Consider the following 23,039-nt stretch of genomic DNA (forward strand, 5'->3'; position numbering starts at 1 on the left):
AGCGAGAAGGACGAGGACCAAGCGCTTGCCAAAGCCAGCCGGGGCTGGAGGCAAGAAGGGGGGGGGCAAGCTTTATTTTGAAATTGCAGATAAAAAATTTTAAAAAAAGAAGCAGCAGCAGCAGCGGCGGCGGAGTTGACCCTCGGAGGAGCGTCGCGAGAGCCACTGCGGTCTGGCTGGCCTCTCTGCAAAAAGGGTTTCGTCGCCCGCCCAGCGGAGCCGCGGATTGGCTTCCAGAGAACTTCGTATTAAAAGAGATTAAGAGAGAGAGAGAGAGAGAGAAAGGGGTGGGAAAAAAAAGCAGCCAGCAATCGCGATCTCCTCCTGCAGGTTGTTGTGGCGGTTCAGTTCTCTCTCTCTCTCTCCCCCCCCCCCACCGCCTCACTGAATCTGCTTCCTGGGGGGTAAAAAAAAAAAAGGAAGAGGGAAGAAAAAAAAAAGAAGAACCCCAGAAAAAAAAAGGGACGATGAGGTTGGCCACCAAACTTTCCTCGCTTCTTCCCGGGGTCTGGCGGCGATCGGCGGCTCGGAGGATGCTGAACGCGAGATAATCATGAGGGCAGCAGCCGAGAGAGGAGGCGAAGCGGCAGAGGCGGCCAGGCGACCCGGCGCAGGATTGCAACAGCGGTGCCTTTGAATTCCTCTCTCCCCCCCCCGTCCAAGCCTCTGCCTTTACCTCCCCCCCACCCTGCCCCCCCCACCTGCTTCCCGCTGCCCAGCCGGGCGCCCTGGGCGCTCATTCCGTCGCCCTCCCCTTTATTTAACTCCCCCCCCCCTCCGCTGTCTCTCCCCCCCCACTTCCTTTAAACTACGGGGGTTCCAGCCGCCGGCTCGGCCTCCCTCCCGCCCCTGCCACCCCCCCATCCCATTCCCCCCCCCCCGCAGCCCCAACGCCGGTAACTCCTGGGATGACTCTGCCCCTTCCCCATCCGGCGCATGAAGGGGGCTTGGGCGGCATTTCCCGAGGCCAGACCCTCCGAAAGGCTCCCCATTCCGACCCCGATCCTGCCCCCCCTCCCGCCGCCGCCTTCCTTTTTCCTGCCCCCCCTCCTTCTTCCCGAGCATCTTTTTTTTTTAAAAAAGAATCTTCTGTGACTTATGGATCGGACAAGATCCTTCCTTCTTTCTCTGCCTCAGCCTTACTTAGCTTCCCTCCTCATCCTGTTCTTTAATTTTTAATTTCTTAACACCCTCCCCCCCCCCATTTTTTTAAGAGACCTTGGCAAAGCAGAGTTTGCCCACTTCTCTCCCTCCTCCCTCCCTCAGGCTTCACTTTGTGCATCAAAGTCTCTGTGATTGTGTGTGTGTGTGTGTGTGTGTGTGTATGGGGGGAGTAGGGGGTGAAGGAAAAAGGGAGAAATTTAGCACATGCCAGGTGCAAGTAAAGGAAGGCCCCTCCCCAAGAGTCGGACAGCGCTTAGTATATATCTGTGTACGTCTGTAATCCCTTTTGGGGGGGGTGGAGGTTGTTTTTCATATTTAAAAGCGACTTGCCTTTCCTGTAACTTAGGACTCTCCTTGACCCCACGGTGAAAGAAAAGAGGCATTTTGCTTCTCTCTCTGTCTTTTGTTGTGTGTGTGGGGGGGAAAGAAACGTGTGCTGCCTTGGCTGGGGAGTACAGCTGTTAAGATGTGTGGTAAGGAAACAAGAGACAATTAGCTCTTAAAGTAACCACATCCAACGCTCCTCTTCCTTCCCCAGCCTCTCCTCCCGGCAGCCCTTTCCTTCTGATTCGCTTCCTCCTCTCTGCCTGTGACAGAACCCCCCCCCAAACTAGTAAACCTAGTAAACCCAGCTCTTTTCCTCCCTCCCTCCCTCCGTCCCTCCCTCCCAGCCGCAAAATCAACAGGCAACAAGAGAGAAGGGGGAGGAGGCAGTGGGTGCATTGAGCCGTGAGCTATGGATATTCTGTGCCCCCTGCTCCGGTTTCTTCTGGCTCTCTTGTGGACTGGAGTCGGAGCCCTGATCAACTTGAAATACTCCGTGGAGGAAGAGCAGAGAGCCGGCACTGTGATTGCCAACATCGCCAAAGATGCCCGAGATGCAGGCTTCGTGCTGGATCCCCGGCAACCGACTGCTTTCCGGGTGATCTCCAACTCTGCCCCGCACTTGGTGGACATTAATCCTGGATCAGGGTTACTGGTGACTAAGCAGAAGATTGACCGGGATCTGTTCTGCAGGCAAAGCCCCAAGTGCGTGATCTCATTGGAGGTCATGTCCAGCTCCATGGAGATCTGTGTCATCAAGCTGGAGATCAAAGATCTCAACGACAACGCCCCCAGCTTCCCCACGGACCAGATTGCCCTGGAGATCTCGGAGACCGCTAGCCCAGGCACCAGGGTGCCGCTGGAGAGCGCCTACGATCCGGACTCAGGCAGCTTTGGCGTGCAGAGCTACGAGATCACGCCCAACGACCTCTTCGGGTTAGAGACCAAGACGCGGGGAGACGGCTCTCGTTTTGCAGAGCTGGTGGTGGAGAAGAGCTTGGATCGGGAAACGCAGTCTCATTACAGTTACATGATCACAGCTCTGGATGGCGGCGACCCACCCAACTTTGGCACGGTGGAGTTGAACATCAGGGTCATTGACTCCAATGACAACAACCCTCTCTTCGAAGAGCCGTCGTACACAGTCAGCGTGCCGGAAAATGCTCCTCCGGGCACACCGGTGATCCGCCTGAACGCCACAGACCCTGATGAGGGCACCAACGGACAAGTGTTGTATTCCATCCACAGCTATGTGTCTGAAAAAGCCAGGGACCTCTTTCAGATTAACCCCCAGACAGGCCTGATCATGGTCACTGGGGCCATTGACTATGAGGAAGGTCATGCCTACGAGTTGGACGTGCAGGCCAAAGATCTTGGCCCCAACTCTATTCCTGCTCATTGCAAGGTGACCGTCACTGTGCAAGACGCTAATGACAACCCCCCTCTTATTAACTTGCTCTCTGTGAACAGCGAACTGGTGGAGGTCAGTGAGAATGCACCACCTGGTTATGTCATTGCTCTGGTGAGAGTTTCTGACCGAGACTCTGGTGCCAATGGCCGGGTGCAATGCAAGTTGCTGGGCAATGTGCCCTTCCGCCTGCAAGAATACGAGAGCTTCTCCACCATCTTGGTGGACGGACGCTTGGATAGAGAACAAAGGGACCAATTCAACCTCACCATCCAGGCTAAGGACAACGGGATCCCCTCTCTTCAAGCCACCAAGTCTTTCACCGTCAAGATCACGGACGAAAACGACAACCACCCCCACTTCTCCAAACCATATTACCAGGTCATTGTTCAGGAGAACAATACCCCTGGGGCCTACCTCTTATCCGTTTCTGCCAGGGATCCTGACCTAGGCCTCAATGGCAGCGTCTCCTATCAGATCGTGCCATCCCAAGTCAGAGACATGCCTGTCTTCACCTATGTCTCCATCAATCCCAACTCGGGCGATATCTATGCCTTGAGGTCCTTCAACCACGAGCAGACCAAGTCTTTTGAGTTCAAGGTGTTGGCCAAAGATGGAGGCAACCCTTCCTTACAAAGCAATGCCACCATCCGAGTCATTGTCCTGGATGTCAATGACAACACCCCGGTGATCACCGCCCCTCCACTAGTCAATGGGACTGCAGAGGTGTATATCCCTAGGAACGCTGGGGTTGGATACCTGGTGACCGTAGTCAAGGCAGATGATTATGATGAAGGGGAAAACGGGAGACTCTCCTATGAGATGGCAGAAGGAGACAGAGGATTTTTCGAGATAGACCAGGTCAATGGCGAGATAAGGACCACAAGAGCATTTGGGGAGAATTCAAAGACTACCTATGAGTTGATTGTAGTAGCCCATGACCATGGGAAAACATCTCTCTCCGCTTCTGCCTTGATTTTGATATATCTCTCTCCGGCCCTGGATGCCCAGGAATCCATAGGATCTGTTAACTTGTCCCTCATTTTTATAATTGCCCTGGGTTCTATTGCTGCCATCTTGTTTGTCACCATGATCTTCGTAGCAGTCAAGTGTAAGCGCGATAACAAAGAAATTAGGACCTACAATTGCAGGTAAAATCTACTTGTTTCTTGGTTCCAGTGTATGCATAATGTCATGGTTAAAACATATTATTATTACTGCTGCTGCTAATCAAAATGATAATCCAAAGCATACTAAGGATATTCCAGGAAAATGCCATATCTGGAATAAATGCCTTCTCTGTTTCTTAAATGCCGTTTCCTGGTTGAGGTTAAGTGGATTTAATTCTGTGGTTGGATATAAATGGTCCATAATACACAGCTGATAGGATCTGTTTTCCCTTCTGCCCTGTCTTTGGCTGGGGGGTGGGGGGAAAGGCCCATATGTGCGTATGTGTGCAAATTTCTGTAGTCTTTTCAAAGACTGCACATCAAAACATTCTAACGCAAGAGTGTTGGCGAGGGAAAGAACGAACCAGCGGAGCCCCATGACCCACGTTTGGCATGTAGGTGTAAATGCACACTTTGAGCAGCTCTGCTCAGGCATGAATGCAGTGATGAATTACTACCTTTTTATTTTTCTTTTTTGGAAGTGCAGAGCGGCTGGGAGGAGACACCTCTTTGGTTGACTGGACAGTAGGTGCTGTAGTGATGAATCAACCCATAGCTGTTGTCAGTGGCTTCAGATGGCCCCTGCTTTCTTCTTCTTCTCCCCTCCCCCCCCCCCGGGCCTCTGCAACCCTGTCAATATCTCATGCCCGCCAGATGAGGTCACTGTGGATGCTTTTTCAAAACCCTGCCCGTTTTCTCCAGGAGGGTTGGTTGTAAAAGCAACCCCGGGCACTTGCAAAGGGGGAGATGAAAGAAAACAGAGTTCAGCTAGAAATATACGAGGATAGTGCTGGGTAAGGTGGGCGGGAGGCAGAACAAGCTATTAGAAAGCCCGTTTACATTTTTATGGTGGGGGGATAAAAAGGACATCCCCCCCCGCTCTCCTCTCCGAATTTGGATCTTGGGCTCCAAGTCTGGCAAGGGGGATGAAGAGCTAAGCCATCTCTCCCCACTCCATCCCGCGTTATATCTAAATCACTGCTAAGAGGACGAAAGGTTGTTCCCAGCTCTTTTCTGTTTTGATCTGACATTTGAAAAGCGGCCCTCTTATTTTTTTTAATTAGATGCCTTTATCTGTTTTTGATGGCCTTTAAAGTCTAAAACGTAGGGTGGTGTATGGGGTCCCCCCCAGTCTTTTGAAATCTTAAGACGTGGATTTGATCCCCTTGAATATGTAACAGCAAGGCGATTATTGTCTGTCTCTTGCTATTCTCTGTGTTGCACAAGTTAGTAGACAAACGCTTACCGCACATGAATATCAATTGGGCGCCATAAAGGAGCAGCTGCAACAGCTCATAAATGGTTTAATCCTGTTATGAGCGAAATAGCCATGACTTCTCCCATTCCTTCAGTCCTCTGTCATTTCAGATGGAAGGGATGGAAATTAATTTTGCCCCTTTCTTTTGAAATGTACAAAACGCTTCTGGCCCTTACGAGAGCCTGGGAAGATGTGCTGCCTTTAAAGTTTTATTTTGGCTGATATAACGATAGAAGAGAATTCAGGGTTTTCCAGTCCCCCTTTTTAAATTTCATTGTTACCTGTATCGCTCTGTGATGATAGGTGTGTCTGTGTGTCTTTGCATACAGAAAAAAAAGAAAAAGGGAAAACCGGCTGCAAATAAAGCTGTTGCTTGTGCCGGTTCTTAAGAGTGATTTGGCTTTTAAATGAGTACTAATGTGCCAAATTTTTTTTTTTTTACAAGCTCGGCCCATTAAACAAGAATAGTCACTAAAGGAAGGGGGTGGGAAGCCTCTAGTCCATGTCAACGCCCCTTACAGATTTGTACTTCTTATTACTAGTTGGTTTCGTGTGATAGCTTAGAGACTAATGAAGTATACGCTAATTAAATAATTGGTCAATAGAAAGGAAAAAATAAAAACACACAGCCCCTCTCACACACAGGACAGCAAAATGAATGCCTGCCTTCTAAACTGCAATAACTTGAAAAACTTAGTGGCACCAACAGAAATAGCCTGATACATATGGCTACTTGGAAGTAAGCTCTCTTGAGTCCAGGGGGATCTCTTCCCAGAGAGCTGTATGTAGGAATGAATCTTGAAATGTCAATGGCTCATTCAGAGTGCATGCAATACATCTTAGCAAATCCCGAAACCCCAGTTTTGGGGATCTGCTAAAATGTATTGCATGCTTGATGAGAGGAGCAACTCTTGACTAGTACACGAGGGATGAAGCAGGACAGGGTTGTGAATAAAGATACCAAGAGAGCTTGGAAAGTGGAGGGAAGCACCTTTTATACAACCTGAGCAGGAGAAGAGGGGCGTGTGCAGTAACTCCCGGTAGGTGGGCTTCGTGTGGCCCTTTGAGCTCAATATGAGGGCTGTCCCTTACTGTGTTGGATCCTGAGATCTCCATTCTATGTGTTTTCAGAACTCTGGTTCAATACTTCTTTAATATAATAAAAAAAAGAGAAAGTCTTCTGGTGCCCAGTTCCTTTTGTATTCTTCCAGTCCATTACTTTCTTTCTTTTTTGCCCATTAGCATCACCTTTTGGCTAAAATTCTTTGATTCAGTCGTTTTTGGGGAACTCAGAAAGCTGACTTAGACCAACATGCCTTCATTTCACTCAGTGTTCTTAGCAGTGGCTGGTTTTTCCAGCCCTGCGTGGTGGTACTGGGGATCGAACCCAGGACCCTCTGCCGACAAAGCGTATGCTCTGTCACTGAGCCACAGCCCCTTTGCTGGCAGACGCTGCCCTGTTCTCTCTTTGGCTCAGAAAAATCACGGACTGCAGGCCCCTCTCTGTGTGGGACTTTGGAGAGCTCCTGCAAGCCGAGTGGAGATTGTGCAGTCTAGCAGGTCTTCCAGGCTTTACCAAGTCATTTTCTCTCTGACTTGGTAGGGAGAAAGCTTTCTTTGTTCCTCTCCTTCCTTCTTGCTTTATTTTCTACACTATTGAGATTTAGATTGTAGTATAGTAGAAGCAGGCCTTCTGTCCTTCCTTCCTTGCATGCCTCTTTGAAGTGCCAGTATATGCTCTTTCACTCAACACATCAGATGAAAGAGAAGAAAAAAAAAGTCCTCTTTTACTTGATGTCCCCTCCCTTCCTAACACTCCTGGCCATCTCTTTATTTATTGTGCTAAAATCCTCCGGGATTATTCATCTTGCTGTTTCATCATCACAATGGATTTTCAAAATGCAGTGGTTTTCAGACTCTAATGGTCTATCGGTGTCTGGAAACAACTGTTTTTCCAGTCTTTACTTAAAGTTGGACCTTTTCCTTTGGGAAGGCTGAGGTTCCTGGCATCCTCTGTGCAGATCTACATCTGTGTGGCACTGATAACGCTACACAGTCCCCGATAGTAATACCAAATCACCAAGACAGCAATCTAGACTTACAGAGATAACGCTAAAGGCGGTCATGTTTTTAATTATTTTTCTGGTTCTTGTTTACTGATAACTTTCCTCCAGGCTCCCTTCAGTCCACAGCCGCCTGTCCTTCTTTGGGTGCAACAGACAAAGCAGAGGTGCATTTTGTAAATTGGCTGAAGGTCGAACAGATAATTTTTCCTTCCGAGACACAACATGGTGGGCTTTTGCCTCCCCCCGTAAGAATAAAAAAGAGAGAAGGATTTTATAATTTGTCTAACGGCAGTGTGAGTACAAATAAGAACAGCAAGAATTAATGTGGTAGATGCTATGAGACTGGAGCGCAGTCGAAAGGGAAAAAGAAATCTGGAGCCTATATCAATCTTATTAATAAGTTTCCAAAAATAACTCATCTGCAGAAATTCCCTACAAGCAGACCAAATGGGATTTGTTATTTTCCAGGTTGAAAGGTTTGCCCCTTCTGCCCACTTTTTATAACTTGCCGTCAGTGAGATGACAAGTGAACTGTACACAAGCTTGCGCTCTCTAGTTTTGAGGGGGAAAAACGCACGGTGGGCAAGTAGGAGAGGAGAGCCGTGCCAGAGCTAAAGGCTGTGGAAGAGGAGACAGACCCGTCCCTCTCCCTGCTGATATCCATCTTAGTGTTCCACCTTTGCATTAATACATTTAAATAAGTTTTCAAATCCTTATTACCAATGGAAATGCATTTGCCTACCCTTTTCGCTTCATGGATTTTTACATAATTATTCTTTTTCCCTTTTCTGCAGGCTGAACTATATCTCTGGTAACTAGATCCCGGCAGTTCTAAGCAACAGACAAAACCCGGGGGGGAACTTTCTCCCCGCTTTTATTCCTCCTCACTTGTTGTCTTTATGTGTCCGATCAACAAAACTTTTTTATGCCTCTGAAAGATAAACCCAGGACCCTCCATTTTGTTTTGCAAGAGCCAAGCCAGTGACCCTGCATGCGGATAGGAACCAGTTCTTCGGGGAATCTCTGTTGACTAGATTACAATTTGAGGCGGAAGTAAGGTACTCACTTTCCTTTCTTGTGTCCTGCAGAATTGCAGAGTATTCCTATGGGCACCAAAAGAAATCCAACAAGAAGAAAAAAATCAGCAAGAATGACATCCGTCTGGTGCCACGGGATGTTGAGGAGACGGACAAAATGAATGTTGTGAGTTGTTCCTCCCTCACCTCATCCCTCAACTACTTTGATTATCATCAGCAGACCTTGCCTCTGGGTTGCCGCCGGTCAGAAAGCACCTTTCTCAACGTGGAGAACCAAAACAACAGGAACACGGGGTCCAACCACGTCTACCATCACACATTCACCGGTCAGAGTGCCCAGCAGCCAGATCTCATCATCAACGGGATGCCACTTTCAGAGGTGAGCCGTGGCGGGGATGCAAGGGAGGGGGAACATTCCCTCTGACAGAGGAAGGGTTATTTCCTGGCATGCCCTATTGGGAGGAAAACTAGGTGCTTTGTGGCTGGATCGTGCTCGAAGGGGAACCCTTTAAACACTGCACTTAAGAATTTTTGAGGTGATCATTCCTGCTAGGTTAGATGCTTCTTTAGACACTTCCAAAGACGTCACTGTTTTAATCTGTTGCAACAAAACCAACAAAGTTGGTGGTGGCACTTTAAAGATTCTGAAATTCTTTCTGGCATCAGCTTTTGTGGAGCAGAACCTGCTTCTTTAGAAGCATGGATAGTAGCCCCAATAGACAGGCCTTGATACAAACACGGGAAGAGGGGGATATGAATTTAAATGCAAAAGATCCAGCCTTGATGGCTTCATCCATGGTCCATTTGGGACGCGAACAGATGCACCAGTATGGCTCTTCATGGGGGTTGTGTAAAGTCATTGAAAGGTCATTGGTGGCTGCTGGGTACAATCAAGGTCAGCGTCTGTGCGATGGAGAAAATTCTGGTAATGGTTTAACATCTGCATGAAGGAGGAAGATTTTTCTTAAGGAAAAGATTTACACAATAGATGCTGGACATCCTTCACATAGGATGAGACAAATCCATGGAGGAGGAGAGATCTGAGCTGGAATATTTTTGAGATGGTTATGGGTGTTGGATTAGATAAGTTTTAGAGAGATTTAGAGAAATCTGCAGAGGAGGAGGGAACGATCAGTGGCCATCAGCCAGAATGGCACTACAAGACCTCCATGTGTATGTTCCTCAAATATCTTCTTAGTGACAGATCACAAGGGAGCGCTGTTGCCTTGGTACCATCTTGTAGCCTTCCCTGGGGCCTCAAGGTATCTCCTGTTGACAACAAATTTGATGGTCTATGCCAGTGGTTCTTAACCTTTGCTACTCAGGTGCTTTTGAACTGCAACTCCCAGAAACCCCAGCCAGCAGAGCTGATGGTGAAGGCTTCTGGGAGTTGCAGTCCAAAAACATTTGAGTAACAAAGGTTAAGAACCAGTGGTCTATGCTTTGACTCCCCAGGACAGTTATGCTTTTGAAGCTGTTGTGGAACCAGGGTTAGCGGTGTCAAAACACAGGGGCTTTGGGATTATCAGGTGCAAAGACATAATTTACTAGGACCATCAGACATTCAGGTCTTCTTTCAGAGTTTAGCTGCATCCTATATAGTAGTTGGGGCGGAATGGTCATCAGAGTGGATTTTCCAAGCAATAACATGTTGTGCTCATCTGTTATGAGATGCCAAGTTGCTTCTGACTTAGGTCTACCTAACAGGATTTAGGTATGCGAGATGCTCCAGGAGTTGTTTTAACGTTGTCATCAACCCCCCCCATCCCCCGTAAGTTTCCATGCCTGAGCAGGGATTTGAAACCAGGTCTCCCGAGTCTTAGTCCAGGACTCCACCCACTCCACTGCACCGGCTCTCACACGAAGCTACCCATTGTTGCAATACAAACATTTTGGAGTGCTTGGCTTAAAAGGGCAATAAAACCCATCAGCTTGAAAAAGACACACCCAACCTGTTTGTGCTGATAATAAAAACCTACTAGTGCTTGGTTTTATTGCCATGGATCAATATACCTGGCTGCATTTTTTGGAATTTTCTTGGGAGCCAGGTTATAAGGATTGTCATGATGAGCAGCTGAGCTTCGGAAATTTCCATCCCAAGACTGCTATCCTTCCTGCTTGCCTGAGTTTCTGGTTTAAATCATACACTGGGTGCACCCATTATAGTTCCAGTCCTCCCAGGCAAAAATAGATGCAAAGATATGTTTTCAAGATTGATTTTTGTTTGATTGTGTTCATGTTGTTACTATTTTTATGCCCCAATGTGATTGTGTTGCAGTGGCTGCCTTCAGGCTTTTCAGGCATTGCCGTGCAGTCGAAATAATATTTAGCATGGTTTGTGAATGGAGATTGAACTGTAGCATTTCAGCCTCCGTTCATAACCTGTGCTAAATACTATTGGAGGTCTAGAATTGGTGCATTCATTGGTAGTGTGTATGAAGTGGCCAGATGTTGCCAAGTATGGTTCTTCTGTGTTTGTTTGTTTCCTAATTTCACAAAACATGGCAGGGCCCATATGGTGATATGGCCTATCTCTGTTCATGTCCTGAACGTTCCACCCTGAATATGTCCAATTTGTTTGATTTCAGAAGCTAAGTAGGGTCAAGCAGGGTTAGTTCTTGTGTGGGAGACCATCAGGGGAGACCAAGGATCTCCAAGAATGTGCGTGGAGACCCTGGACAGCCAATTACTGAAAGTCAGAGTTAGCAACACTGGGCTAAATGATCAGTTGTCTGCTTCAGTACAAGGCAGTCCTGGATTAATATTTTTTTTAATCTTCATTGCAAGCACAGAGGGCAGTAGATGAGTCTTCCTTGTCTGGATTGTAAAAAATTGTGTATAGAAGTATAAAGACCAATAAAAGCTTGGTGCCTTTATGAATTTATTGGCATCGTGAATGTGACATAATTATTGGGAAGCTGGAGTTGTCTATATAGATATTGTTGGCCTGTGGTGACATGAGTTGCCAGATTTTAGTTTTCACATGGGATTATTTCCTCTGTTTTCAACATTTAGGGTTTGAGTTCTGCTGGTTTATGTATCCAAAATGGCACCTTTTAATAGGTGAATTTGCAGAAATACCATCCCCTCAAAACAAAACAAAAATCTCTAGGTTAAAATGCAAATTGTGGTGATGGAGAGATTCTGCTTCCACAAACGGGACTGACCAAGTTCAGTGGCTACAGAAGTCGAATGGATGGCTGGGAGGGGCAGGGAATGAAGAATTACTAATGAATGGGAAGGGCATATAGGGAAAGTTATGACTGGTTGATGGGGACCTTGAATTAGAACATTTCCACACAGTAGCATATGGCTGCAAATTCCCCTTGTTTTGAAAGGAAGGCATTTTGCATGCATTGTTAGTTAGTTAGTTAGTTAGTTAGTTAGTTAGTTAGTTAGTTAGTTAGTTAGTTAGTTAGTTAGTTAGTTAGTTAGTTAGTTAGTTAGTTAGTTAGTTAGTTAGTTAGTTAGTTAGTTAGTTAGTTGGGCGGGTGGGCGCGCAGGCAGGCAGGCAGGCAGGCAGGCAGGCAGGCAGGCAGGCAGGCAGGCAGGCAGGCAGGCAGGCAGGCAGGCGTTAATGCTGGTGCATATGATCTGTAGGTTTTTCCTGTAGAAAAATCTGTGTAATACTACTGCAGGGTGTAAGCAGCAGATTAATTAAGAAGATGAAAATGTAAATGTTGGGGTGCATGTTCAGGGTGCTGTCACATATTTTGGTCCCACAGTGTTAAATGTAATAGGGGAGGAAGAAAGAAAAATAACAAAAACTATCTTTCCTTTTAATGATGGGAAACAAGATTTGTTTAGTATGACAATGGCAATATAGGATGTCCCTCTGAGCCAGGGCTTTGCAAAGTATGTTCAAAAGAAAGGTGCCAAGTACAAAATCAGATTATGTGTTCCAACTATAGAGGAGGCCCATGGAATCAACTGAATTCACCTAAGTGTTTATTTCCCCAAGTTCTCATAGTTTCAGTAGGTCTGTTGCGTTTTGTATGCTTTGTCATTGCACGTCCCTGAATCTCTAAACGATGGTTTCCAATAAATAAAATCAAGAGATTGGAATCACATAAAGCCCTGGAGGGAAAGGGAGCCTAGAAGAGAGAAATTTGAAGGGCTCCACTGAAAGCATGAACCATAGAACTCAAGCCTAATTCACTTGGAAGGAAGTTTTATAAGTCTAGGGGCCACCATTGAGAAGACCTCTCTTCTATGTCTACCAACCTTATTTTTCTTATTGATGGGTATACAAGAAGGATTTCTGAAGCTAATCTTAAAGCATGGCTAGGATCGTATGGATGAAGGCCGTCCTTTGGATCAGTGGTCCCCAACCTTGGGCCTCCAGATGTTTTTGGACTTCAACTCCCAGAAATCCTGGCCAGCAGAGGTGGTGGTGAAGGCTTCTGGGAGTTGTAGTCCAAGAACATCTGGAGGCCCAATGTTGGAGACCACTGCTTTGGATGAATTAGTCCCAAACCGTTTAAAGCTTTCATCAAAGCATAGATTCTTTGGATTGGGCTTGGAATTGCACTAGAATTGGTGTGAGTAGTGCAATATCAGTGTTCATGTTCCATATTTCTGGCCTTTGCAACATCCAGGGTGGGTACTTATTGCATCCATTTTTGGAATACCTATTACAGCCAACCTTCAAAGGCTGTGTTACAGTCATCCAGCTTGAAGGTGGAACTTGTTTCTGGAAAATGAAAATCAGGTTGGATCAGTGCAATAAAGCAGTGGTCCCCAACCTTGGGCCTCCAGATATTCTTGGACTACCACTCCCAGAAGCCTTCACCACCACCTCTGCTGGCCAGGATTTCTGGGAGTTGAATTCCAAGAACATCTGGAGGCCCAAGGTTGGAGACCACTGCAGTAAAGGACTGCAGCGGGCATAACTGCCTTTACTGGTAAGAGGTATTCCTGGTTCAAATGCTACTTGAACCTCTACAGAAAGTGACAAATCCAGGAAGATGCCCAAGCAGCAAACATTGCCCTTGTAAATTATCTTACATCTCCTGCATTGACTCAAAAGGGCACTTACATTGAATTTTTGGCAAGACGCACCTTTACTGAAGTTAGATCCGGGAATTCACTAGTTAAAGCTGCAATCCTGTGCCTATTTACTCAGGAACGTTTTTCACTCAAGTCAGTAATTCTCACTTCTGAGTGAACCTGTATAGTTCTGGACGGCATGAGACAAATAAGTATTCCTCTCAAAGTTCTCTAATGGTTAGAGCAGCCGTTTCCAATTCAGTGTCTGCCAGATGTTTGGGAACACAGATCCCATGTCCAGCATGGTGTTTATTGAGAATGATGGGAACTGTAGCCTGAAAGAACTGGAGGGCCCGAGGTGGAGATGGCTGGTATATGCACATACCTGGGGGTGGGTCCCATGGACACCCAATTGGGCCTTGCTTTGGAATAAACTTGCCGTGTTCAGAGCAATACTGATTTTCATTTCCATGATTTCCAATTTCCATGAAATGAAGCCAATACCTCCAGGCTGGTCTCCCTGCCTCTATCCTCTTTCATATTTTAATGATGAAATGTTTCCTCCCATCCTTTTTTCTTGGGGAGAAAAATGTGCTGTGAAATAGCGAAGCTTTTATCATGAGATAAGCAATTTTCTTCAGTGTTAGGAGAAGAAAATAAGGCGGCATGCGTGCACACAACCCTTCTGTTGGGCAACCTTGACTAACGCTGGTTTGTTCCTCTTTGAATTATTATTTGGTATTAAGTAAAACAATCAAAGGTTTTGTCATGTTTCCTGCTTTAAACAGAATAACAAAACTGAGAAGCTGTTGAAATATTTACGACCTGTTCCATGCTGCTTCCTTAAAAAAAAAAAGTGAGTAAATGGAGAAGACTGCTGATTTACTTTCTTGTCAATGGAAACATTGATAGGCTGTGACTTTAATTGTTTCAGGAGTGGTATAGTGGAGCTGGGGTTCATAGGCTCAAAGGCCTGGGACTTTCTGGGTTTCAAGGATGATTGTTTCATCATCTGCTACTCCTTCAGGTTTCCCTGTTCCCTCTGAGAGGAGCTGCAATCCTCACAGTAAATGTGGGAAATGGATTTTCCCAGGAAAATTGTTCCCAGGAATGATAAATGATGTATTTGAGGGTGGTTTAGTTTCCAAGAGATAATTAAGAGTCGTTAGCTTTACAAAAGGCAGGATTCTCATTTGTTCATATGGACTGATCCAACTATCTTCGTTTTTTGACTCTCCTGATGGGGAGGGGAGGCTTTGTGTAGAGTCTTGATGAGTACCTAATAATACTGATAATAATGTGCTGTACATCAAGTCAAGACTTATGATTACTCTTTCCAGTGCTTTCTAGGTACAGTCATAAATAGATTACCATTCTCTTCTTCTGGAGGCACTCCGGGACCTTGTAACTTGTTCAAGGCTGCTTAGGCTGGTTCTTATGGGAGGCACAGAGGGGAATTAAATTCCCAGCCTCTGACTCCATAGTTGCCTAATTCATTGAACTTTCTATCCATCTTCATGAGCACCTGCACTTATGAATTTATCACTTTGCCATTGTGTTTCTGGTGGTGGTGTCACTGACCTACCACCCACTGGAGTTTAGGGATAGGCAACTGATGACATGACTTGACGTCTGTCTGGGCTCTTCTGCCTGCATTCATGTAAGTGTGCGTAGAGTTCCTTTGCAGATCTCCCCACCCAAATGTGGGCGAATCCAGGTGTGGAGTTTCCCCATGCTGGCAACGGCAGCCCCATCCTTCTTCCACGTATTACCATATGCTATTCAGCAGAGCTTGAAAATGTTAGATTTTGCAATTGCAACTTCCAGGATCCCCCAACCAGCTGGGGGGGGATTGTTGGAGTTGTAATCCAAAAAGGGAATGCTTCCCAGCTCGAGCATAACTCCAGATTTATGGCTAGCATTTTTACAATATGAATGTGGCTGAGGTTGCACGTGCATCTTCTTGCAGTTGTATGAAACCAGCTGAAAGTCAACAAGGGTTCCTTTAGCAAGAATAGGTGTCCTGATACCTTACAATATGGGCAGGATTAGGATCTCCAATGCTCAAAACTCAGCAGAAGTTTTGTATTTGTTCCAGTTCTTGAGACCTCCTAGCCCAAATGCTGCTATTCCTTGGCTGCTGTCACTATTCACATGCCCGCTTATCTTCACTACTGAAGAGAAGGCATTAATCACGAGTTACCAGTTGTTTCTAACAAGTTACTCTTAAGCTCTGGAGATTCTGTGGCTGGAAAGGCCTCCCAGGAGATTCCTGTTCTGAGCTGCTGCCCTGGAGGTAGGGTAGTGAGTTGCTCCAGTGTTATCCAACACTGTTTTCTGCTTGGGCAACTTTTTAAAGAAGTGGGGGAAAGAGAGAGAGAAAGAGAGAGTTGTGAATTTGTTGCCTCAAGGAAGACAAAATTCCTTCATCTTCAACAGCATTTGTAGACATTCCATTGGGTGCAACTTTTTTGCTTGTAGGTGACAAGCAGCAAACTCAAAGTGTTTCCTTCCTAGGACGTCTATGAAACCTGTCCTCTCATCTTCTCATCTTCTTTATAATGGAATGCAGTTGGACAAATCCCAGATTTTGACCTTCATGGTTGGCCATTTTCTCTTCCCCACAATCCTAAAAGGGCAAGAAACAAAGATGGAGGAAAAGTCCTTTTTTTGAGAATATATTATCCTGGAGTATTCTGTGAGCTACAATGCTTTTGCATATCTGAACAAAAGAGATTAAGAAAAGCCTGCCTGACCAAATTAAATCTCCATTTGAGCTAGAGATAGGGACCATGTAGAGCTCCACATCCGATTGGACTACAGCTCCCATAATCATACAAACATTGGTGGGGGTTGCCTTCCAACAGCACCTGCGAAATCTATTTGCCAGAGACCCTGATGCCCCCCCTCCAGTCTGCCCTCTGACTTATCTTCCAGCAAAAGTGGGGAGCCACTCTCCATGGTCAGTTCTCGCACTGGCCAGGAATACTTGGGATAATATTGGTCAAGAGCATTGATGGATATTTATGTGGCTGGGCAGGTTTGCGGTGGAGATGTTGTCGGAACCCTCCTGTAATTTGGAATTGTTTCTGTTTCTTACCTGCCAGAACTTAAGGATGAAATCATCCACCTATTATTATTTCCATCAATTATTTTCCTATCACACCTTTTCTCCAAGGAGCTCAAGGCAGTGCATATGGTTTTCTCCATCCACACCACATTCCAACAGGAGAGGCTAAGATTGCAGGTCGTGAGCAGGCAAGGCTTCAGAGCTGATATGAGATTTGAACCTGGGTTTCCTTAGTCCTTTTCTAGTTCTCTAATCATTGTGCCACACTGCCCACCTATATAGGAACATTAACAAGACTGGTCAAGATAATGTAAGTGAATATTACTTGGCACAGTAACAAATGCACAGAGACAAATGCATATTTATATGTGGGTATGCACGCAAACACACACAGATCTATAGATGAGTGGAACAAGTGGCTCCAATTTTGTGGATCTAGTGCATCTGCGTTGGGTTTTAGTTGAAACATATGAAGAGCTATCCAAGGTACTGAACCATGTCCCCAGAATTGGTGCAGGATCTTAGTAAGTCCTGCAAAGTTCAAAGTAAAACCTAGAGTGTAGGGATGGGAATTTCAGCTTTCTTGGAGTGCAGATGCCATAATTCTCCATACTGGATGTTCTGCTTCACTTACCCATCCTGTGTGTGTGTGTGTGTGTGTGTGTGTGTGTGTGTGTGTGTGTGTGTGTGTGTGTGTGTGTGTGTGTGTGTGTGTGTGTGTGTGTGTGTGTGTGTGTGTGTTACATGCCACCAAGTTGGAACCGACTTATTGAGACCCTAATAGGGCTTTCAAGGTAAGTGAAATATTTAAGGAGTGTTTTTACCAGTTCCACCCCCTCAGTGAGTTTGTATGGCTGAGTGGGGATTCAAACCCTGTTCTCCAGAGTCATAGTCCATCACTCTATCCACTATACCACACATACCTTACACACACTTAAATAGAGTGGTCAAGTAGACCAGATAGGTGGGGTATAAACAAACAAACAAACAAATAAACAAACAAACAAACAAATAAATCTTAACTGGCATAAAGATGCAAATTGGAAGACTTTGAGGCTTAGCTAGACCCAGCTCTACCCAAGCCTCCTTTTCCTGCCCCAGTGTTAGCTGGGAGCTTCCTTTCTGAACAGGAAGCTAGGTGGAGCTAGGCCTAGTTAGACCTGAAAGCCTTCCAATTTAGGACTTTTGTTCCAGTTGAGTCACCTGTAGGTGTCAATAATAATAATAATAATAATAATAATAATAATAATAATAATAATAATAATAATAATAATAATAATAATAATAATAATAATAATAATAATAATAATAATAATAATAATAATAATAAAGGAAGTGTATACATCAGGTAGAGCTCACAGAGGGAGGGAATTATGGGATTTGTAGTTCAATAAATCAGAAATCTCATTCCTCCAGAGTGGATTCAGTTAAGAAATTGAAATCACCAGCCCTCAGTGCTTACAAACATAGGTACTGATTTTCTATGAAAGGAGGGGCCACTGTACTAAGCTAACTTGAGATGTTGCCCCTTTAAAAACCCAACTCCATTTCCCCAAACTGTGTTCTACCGTTGCAAGCATCAGATTCTTACAGGTTTGGTCTTTTCAAGGTTAACTGCTTGGAGTCAGTACCACAGCAGCTTCTGCATCATTGCACAAGTGCCCCGAGCCAATAGTGAATGCAGCAGCCTGTAGCTGCTGGGAGTGAGGGAGAGTCTAAAATGTAATTAAGAGCCTGCAGCAGATGTAATATAGCACCGTTCCAGAGAATTAAAGTCCCATTTTGCTGTCGGTGTTGATATGAAAACTATAATCAGGTTTCTAAACTACACCTGAATACCATTGACCTGTGAATAATAACTCAAGATGCTGTTAAGATTAGTTGGTAATGTTTCTCAGGGTTCAGGTGAACTGTGTTTGGAGGGAAACATAGCAAGCTTTTGGGTTACGTAGAATTCTTGGGGATGGGGATTCAGATGTGGACGTCTGAGCTAAGTCTCAATAAGAGACCTATAAGGTTGTGCGCTTATTAGAACAGTAGGATTTCAAAGTGCTAATGTCTTGCAGAGTGAAAATCCAGTGGTTATATTTATTTGAATGTGTCTCTTGTTGTTTCAATAGGGTTTGAAACAAATCTACACAAACCACAGAATTGTGTGGTCCAGTTTCCCATGATATATGGTTGAATAGTCAACACATGGATGGGATCTTGTGTTTCAGTGTCATCCCCTCCCGCTGCCCACGTTCTAAGCTAAACTACTTTTGTATCTTACTTTTCTGGTAGCAGGAGAGAATTCAAATACAATTTCAATTACCTGTGGTGTTTTGGGGTACTGGTGGTATTGTGCAATCCAGTTGCATGTGTAACCTGGTTCTGACTTCCAAATAAGCATGGCTTAATGTTGCAGCCTGAATTGTGATTCAAAACAGATCACAAGGAAATTAAAAATCTGCAGTTGTTTGCTATAATGCTCCAGACTGCTTTTCAGAAAAACACCAACACTAGAATTTAAGTTTGTTATAAAAATAACAGTTTCTGCTAATGCTGCCAGACTGATCATTGCAGTAAAACAGGAATTGGAAGGCAGAAACCCATGAATTTCTAGAGATGGGAAAAAGCAGGTGTGTCTTTGGACTACAACTCCCAGAATCCTGCAACTAGCATGGCCTCTGGTCCTGGGGGGGGGGGGAAACAGTCATTCCCTATCTTTGTGAACAACACTGAAGTTCCCTCAGTGAGTAGAGATGGGCAGGAAACGAGCCACAAAGCAATGCTTCTCCCCATAAATTGGGCTATTTTGTGGGGCTTCAGGAAAACGTGCCTACCCAGAACGAAAGGAAGAACATTTTCCTGGAAGGATGTGCTGGGGGGGGGGGCTATAATTCAGACACCCCAAAAACCCAACATTCCCCAGACTGGGAGGGGGTAGGGAGGAGAGGAGAGTCAGTTGAAGACTTGCTGTGAATTTAAAATTTCTAATTCACATGGGAGCTGTTCCTGGAAGTCCCGAAGCACACGGACCACAAAAAGCTTTGTTTTGTCGGAAAGTTCGGGAACGTTCGTGGTTCGCGAATAGTGACGAATCACGAACTTCCCATTTCATGTCCGTGTCTTATCAACGAGGTCTGTCCTAACTGGACAGGCCATATTTTTCTTTTCTATTGAGATTTGTTATGACAGGAAAAGGCTTTTCACCTGTATCCCAGCACTTTTATCTCATTAATAATAATAATAATGCTAGTAATTGTTCATTAGCAATTATCTGTTTATAAAAGCAGATCATTACAAAAGCCGGCCAGGTGGGAATGGTTTTGTTAATTACCGCGGCTTCTCAGCTGGAATCCAGATAATACAACTGGAGCTGCTAAAGGTAACTGAGAAAGAAAGAGAGAGGAAGAGGGAGCAGGCGGTGGGTTCATCACAGAGCCTCCCTGTGGTGTATTTTCCGGGGCTCTGTCCATTCTCATTTTAAACAACTGTAGCAGCCAAGCTTTTGCGGCTTCCCTGGGGAGGCTGTTGAACAACAGACTTATAGATTTGAGTGTCAGGAAGATTTTGCTAATGCTCTTGGTGAACGTGTGACTCTCCCCTTATTGCTGTGACGTTCAGGCAAAACATGGCTTGATGCGAGATACGATACAAGGGTAAACATGATAAGCTTTATATGCCACTTAGCGTGAGATGCTTTGTGTAGAGAGTGGGTGTCTGTTAAAAAAAGAAGACGAGAAGGGAAGGGAAATAACAGAGCACAACAGCTATCTGTCTTTTGAGCAGTAGAAAGGCTTTGTATTGCCTTGATGCCAGGTCCGGTTGTTTAAATTTCAAGCCTCCTTTTTATTTTAACAGTTAACCTTGAAATAACAATAAAAAAAGCCCCCTGGGAGTAGACGTTTGTAAAGATTAATTCTTGCTGTTCAAACCAGCGTTACCCCCACTCCTTTCCTGTGGCTGGAATAGAATTACAGATGGTAAAAATTATGCCTTTTATGCCATAAGGAGAGTGTTCTAGTATTGCTCCTTTGTAACTCCAGCTCTTCACTAAATTCTGTGATTTGAATGCAGAGCGCAGATTAAGCACATTTGTATCACCCTCTTTCTCTTTTATTCTCTTTATTGTCTTGATTCTCTTGAGTGATTGATTGATTTTCTTAGTATTGGTAGGGAGGCAAAATCTCACAACTCTGCCTCTCATCCAGGGGGACATCTTATAGCCCGTCCACATTGAGCATTGACTCCAGTTTCCTTGCACCCATGATACCAATGTTATATCCTGGGTTCCTCACGATGCAGGGCAGAAACTAGCATCCACAGAGGCTAAGCCGGACAAAACACCTTGCTTTTATAGGGTGGTTGTATGTTTTTGTTACCTTTTGTTCCACTGAGCTCCAGTGAGTGATCTCCCTTGTGAGGGCCCTTGTACTCCATTGTTCTTTGCTAATCCGTGCACTCTGTAGATCGGTGTCCTTTGATTATGCTTCTTGGTGGGTGTTTATTCTGTTTGCCAATCTCTGCCACCCCATCCCAGTCAAACAAGGAGGGAAAGGCGGAGAGTGTGAAGTCAATGGGAAGAGGGTGGAGAAGATAGGCAAAAGGGATGGGCATGCTGAGTTGAAATGTCAGGGAGCAATTCTGGACGTTTGTGGGCAGGCCGTACTGGAATGACCTAGTGCAGGCCAGCAGGTCCAGCCCGAAAGAATGGATGGATGCAAACATTGGGGATGATCTGTTTTAAATCTGCAGTGGGAAATACTTGAGCAACCCAAAACAGCTCAAGAATGACCAGAGACAACACCACTGTGTGGATATGCTCTTTTGCAGCATCTCTTTCCTGGGATTATGCTGGGCATGTAGGACACCCTTTTGAAGCATGTGCCTTCTCTGAACCATGAAGGCTGGAAACTTGAATTGGGGGTGGGGGACAAAGCAAGGGAAAATGCTGGAAAAGTGGAATGCGATGCACTAGGCAATCTGGTTTGCTTTCATGGAACCATGGTGTATCTAAATGTGTGTTTGCTTCCACACACAGAATAACTTCTATGACTTCATAGACTTTATTTCTCAAGAGAGATCAACCTTATTTGTAATACTGATGGGACTTGCATTCATAGCAGATTTCACTCTCTGTGTGGCCTCTTGCTGTTACCTTAGACGGATGGTAGTGGTGGCATAGGCTGGACCGTAGGCTTAGGCTACCGGTAAGAAGAATCTGGTTGGTTTCATGGAAAATACCATCAAGGACAGTCAAGTTTCAGTGGAAAATGCCACCAAGATAACAGCAGATCAACAATGAAGGAGCTTTTCATTGTTTTGTTTAGATAAGGGTCTGTAATGCCCCACCTCTTGTCCTCACCTGTTGTATGCATGGGGCCATTTCTTCAGAGGCTGAGAGAAAAATCCTCCTCTTTTTGTAGGACTCCATTAATCTTAGGGTGATGTACAGCCCTCTCAGAATGCTGTCTCAAATCTCCAGACTCCATTTAATTGGTGTTGATTCAGAACAGGGCTAGGGTGGGCGCCCTGTCCTAGCTCAACGTAGCACAGGGACAGAATCTGAGTTTGGGAAGGGTCTTAGGGTCCCCATTCCAACTGTGAAATGTGCTGAGAATACGTCCAAAGGAAAATGGATGGGCTCAGATGGAAATCTTACCCAATGGATTGTCAATGTCAGTTGTGAAGCTCTCACCCAAGACTGAAACGTTTAATGAAAGGTTGTCAAACGAGGGGCTAAATCATTTGAAATAAAAAGAATCAGGAATGCAGAAAGGAAGAAGGAAGCGAGAAACCAAGGATGTAACTTCTTGATAGCCAAACCAACCCAGGTGCAACTAATGTTCCATGTTTCCATGTTTTTAGGCTTGTATTGGGCTAGTTAGACAGCTGTGTGTTCATCTCCATTGCTCAAACTTAACCACTCCTGTCTTCTCTGTTTCTCTGAATGGTGAATCAGACGGAGATGGTCACCTTTGAAAATGCGGGATGAACTGTGGTGGCCATTTGCTTCAGTGCAAATCTGAAAACCAGAGCTTCTGTGGCCTACATAAACCTAGTCCTGTCTGTACACTTAAGCTCTTGCATCAGACAAAATTTCTGGCAGTCTGCAAAACTCCCATTTTGGGGCTCTAATCCCTGCAGAAGTCCTTGGTGCAGTGGGGTGCCCTGAAAAACAGAACAAACAACAAATTGGGGAAATCTGAGGTTTCGGTTCCTGCTGGGATTTAATTGCATCTTTTTAGAATGAGGGCACCTCTGCTCTTTGTCCCTGCCTTGTTGATCTTGTTTGCCAGGCATCTATTGTAAAAGCTTAAATCTGAAAAGCCTCCTAAAATGAATCAACAAAAATTGATTGTGCCTTTAATTAACATTTAAAGGTGAGGTGTGGTAATTAAGAACAATAAATTACAGGGCACCGTGTTATTCACATTTCAGTTGAAAGGAATCCTTGGTTCTCCACAAAGAGTGCAAATTTAAAGCGTTGGACTGAAGGAATTTAAAGCATTGGACTGAATCTTCCATTTTTATGTGAGACAAAGGGGATGTTCTTCGGTTTTTATAAA

General features: G+C 45.1%; 1 protein-coding gene across 4 annotated transcripts in view; it reads left to right on the top strand.

The window, feature by feature from the left end:
* The first annotated feature begins 658 nt into the window (after positions 1-658).
* PCDH19 (protocadherin 19) overlaps positions 659-23,039 on the top strand; it is a 142,976-nt gene continuing 120,595 nt past the window's right edge. For all 4 annotated transcript variants that reach the window (XM_020802122.3, XM_020802123.3, XM_020802124.3 and 1 more), the window contains exons 1-2: positions 659-4,047; positions 8,478-8,805. In XM_020802122.3, the coding sequence (XP_020657781.3) occupies positions 1,901-4,047; positions 8,478-8,805 (2,475 nt within the window). In that variant the 5' untranslated portion in view covers positions 659-1,900. The remainder of the gene's footprint in view (positions 4,048-8,477; positions 8,806-23,039) is intronic.

Source organism: Pogona vitticeps, chromosome 11, assembly GCF_051106095.1.
Source record: "Pogona vitticeps strain Pit_001003342236 chromosome 11, PviZW2.1, whole genome shotgun sequence".
In the NCBI taxonomy this organism is placed as follows: domain Eukaryota; kingdom Metazoa; phylum Chordata; class Lepidosauria; order Squamata; family Agamidae; genus Pogona; species Pogona vitticeps.